This window comes from Tachysurus fulvidraco, chromosome 23 (assembly GCF_022655615.1).
Source record: "Tachysurus fulvidraco isolate hzauxx_2018 chromosome 23, HZAU_PFXX_2.0, whole genome shotgun sequence".
Classification (NCBI taxonomy): Eukaryota; Metazoa; Chordata; class Actinopteri; order Siluriformes; family Bagridae; genus Tachysurus; species Tachysurus fulvidraco.
Window position 1 is genome coordinate 21,566,336 of NC_062540.1, and position 2,500 is coordinate 21,568,835.

The 2,500-nt window shown below is 42.8% G+C and overlaps 1 protein-coding gene across 1 annotated transcript in view; it reads right to left on the reverse strand.

Annotated features, from left to right (window-relative positions):
• LOC113650920 (fibulin-2-like) overlaps nucleotides 1-1,919 on the reverse strand; it is a 33,908-nt gene extending 31,989 nt beyond the window's left edge. The window contains exons 1-2 of the mRNA XM_047807373.1: nucleotides 1,745-1,919; nucleotides 1-403 (exon numbers count right to left, since the gene is read on the reverse strand). The exon at nucleotides 1-403 is cut by the window's left edge and continues 836 nt beyond it. Of these exons, the coding sequence (XP_047663329.1) occupies nucleotides 1-344 (344 nt within the window). The 5' untranslated portion in view covers nucleotides 345-403; nucleotides 1,745-1,919. The remainder of the gene's footprint in view (nucleotides 404-1,744) is intronic.
• Nucleotides 1,920-2,500: the final 581 nt, after the last annotated feature.

Below are 2,500 nucleotides of genomic sequence, written 5' to 3' on the forward strand. Positions count from 1 at the left end.
GGGACGTCAGGACACGGGATGAAGCGGCAACTTATATTACCTCCACCTGCAGGACACCAACACTCCGTACTGCCCGAGTCCACCAGATATGACTCTCCTTCAGGAACCTCCCCTTTTTTAAACCCGGCGTTGATGCAGTCATAATACTGATAGCCTTTACATGTGCAGCCTCGCTGTGAACATGTGGCACAGCATGCGCCGTCCTCCAGAACCTCCTCAATGCAGCTGTCCAGATGTGGACAGTCTACTCCGGTGCAGTCTTTCTGTCCGAGACATATGTGGAAGAGAACAAGAGCACACATGATGGTGGTCCAGCCATGCTTCACCCAAACTCGCTCATTCATTCTTTCAGTTCCAAGTTAAAATGTCACAGATGCTGGTTTCTGCTCCAACTGCAACTGACCTGAAATCAGAGGAATCGTGTGTTATTATTAACATCCTAATATACATGCTGACATTCGACCACACTGCTGCTGAGATCTATAACAGCAGCTCCGGTTTTCAAAAAAAAACTTTTAATTATTTTATGGGGTCACGGTGTCTTAGTGGTTAGCACGTTCCCCACTTACACCTCCAGGGTTGGGGGTTCGATTCCCGCCTCCGCCTTGTGTGTGTGGAGTTTGGATGTTCTCCCCGTGCCTCGGGGGTTTCCTCCGGGTACTCCGGTTTCCTCCCCCGGTCCAGAGACATGCATGGTAGGTTGATTGGCATCTCTGGGAAATTGTCCGTAGTGTGTGTGTGTGTGTGAGAGAGTGTGTGTGTGCCCTGTGATGGGTTGGCACTCTGTCCAGGGTGTATCCTGCCTCGATGCCCGATGACGCCTGAGATAGGCACAGGCTCCCCGTGACCCGAGAAGTTCGGATAAGCGGTAGAAGATGAATGAATGAATGAATGAATGAATGAATGAATGAATGAATAATTATTTTATTATATATTCATTTTAATGATGTTTCTGTGCCCCTTTTTTGGAAGGGTGGCAATAATTCTGGACTTAGCTGAATACACTGAGTTCGTAGTTTAGCTGAAAGTAAAGTTTACATTGAATGAACAGATTTTAACAAGTCAGTGACACAAACACGTACTAGAAGCTCTGCCAAGGTCAAACATCACCTCACACACACACACACACACACACACACACACACACACACACACACACGCACACACACACAAATACCTTCAGCTATAGCATTTCACTTGACTTTATGTTTTCTACTTTTCAATTATTAGAACTGACACATTTATTTCCCTGAATTAAAGATGCTATCAAGTAAGTAATCAGTCTTTAGGGATGTTTTAGGTGTTTGTTCTGTCAAATTTACACCAAATTTTAAATGTGACTCTTCTTTATGTGTATTTATATATGACTTATTATTATGTACATCATTTTAGTCAAATATTTTATATATACATAAATGTTACACACTTAAATGAAGGGGATTCATTTAGAATAAGAATTTATTTAAATCCTTTTACTTTAAAAACAAATCTCTGATTCAGAAATCAAACGTTTTGTGGCTTTATGGAGATCTTTGTGTTCATTACATTAATCATGACATAATAAAAGTCTTTATATTACAAATGACTCCTGAATATTATCGAGTCATCTGAATGAAATGAATCGCGACAATAAAATATCACATTGTAGAAAGTTTCCAGCTGTTTATTGCAGTTTTACTTACTGTTACTTTCACATCGCTAAACACCAAAAAATAACTCGATTTAAACACAAAAAAACACTTACTGAGTGTGTTAGTGGTGATTCACCTCCCGGATCTGTGTCGTTCTCTCTGATTCACTGACGGCTGAAGAGTCTCTGAGCTCTCTGTAGTCACACACACACACACACACACACACACACACACACACACACACACACACACACACACACACACACACACACAGAGAGAGAGAGAGAGAGAGAGAGAGAGAGAGAGAGAGAGAGAGAGAGACACACACACACACACAGAAAGAGAGTGAGAGAGAGAGACACACACACACACACACAGAAAGAGAGAGAGAGACAGAGAGAGAGAGAGAGAGAGAGAGAGAGAGAGAGAGACACACACACACAGAAGGAGAGAGAGACACACACACACAGAAAGAGAGAGAGAGACACACACACACACAGAAAGAGAGAGAGAGAGACACAGAGAGAGAGAGAGAGAGAGAGAGAGAGAGAGAGAGAGAGACACACACAGAAGGAGAGAGAGAGACACACACAGAAAGAGAGAGAGTGACACACACACACACACAGAAAGAGAGAGAGAGAGACACAGAGAGAGAGAGAGAGAGAGAGAGAGAGAGAGAGAGAGAGAGAGAGAATGAGAGAGAGACACACACAGAAGGAGAGAGAGACACACACACACAGAAAGAGAGAGAGAGACACACACACACACAGAGAGAGAGATAGAGATCGAGAGAAATAAGAGAGATAGATGAGATAGATAGGAGAATGCACATAGAGATAGAAAAGAGATAGCGAGAATGAGAGATAGAG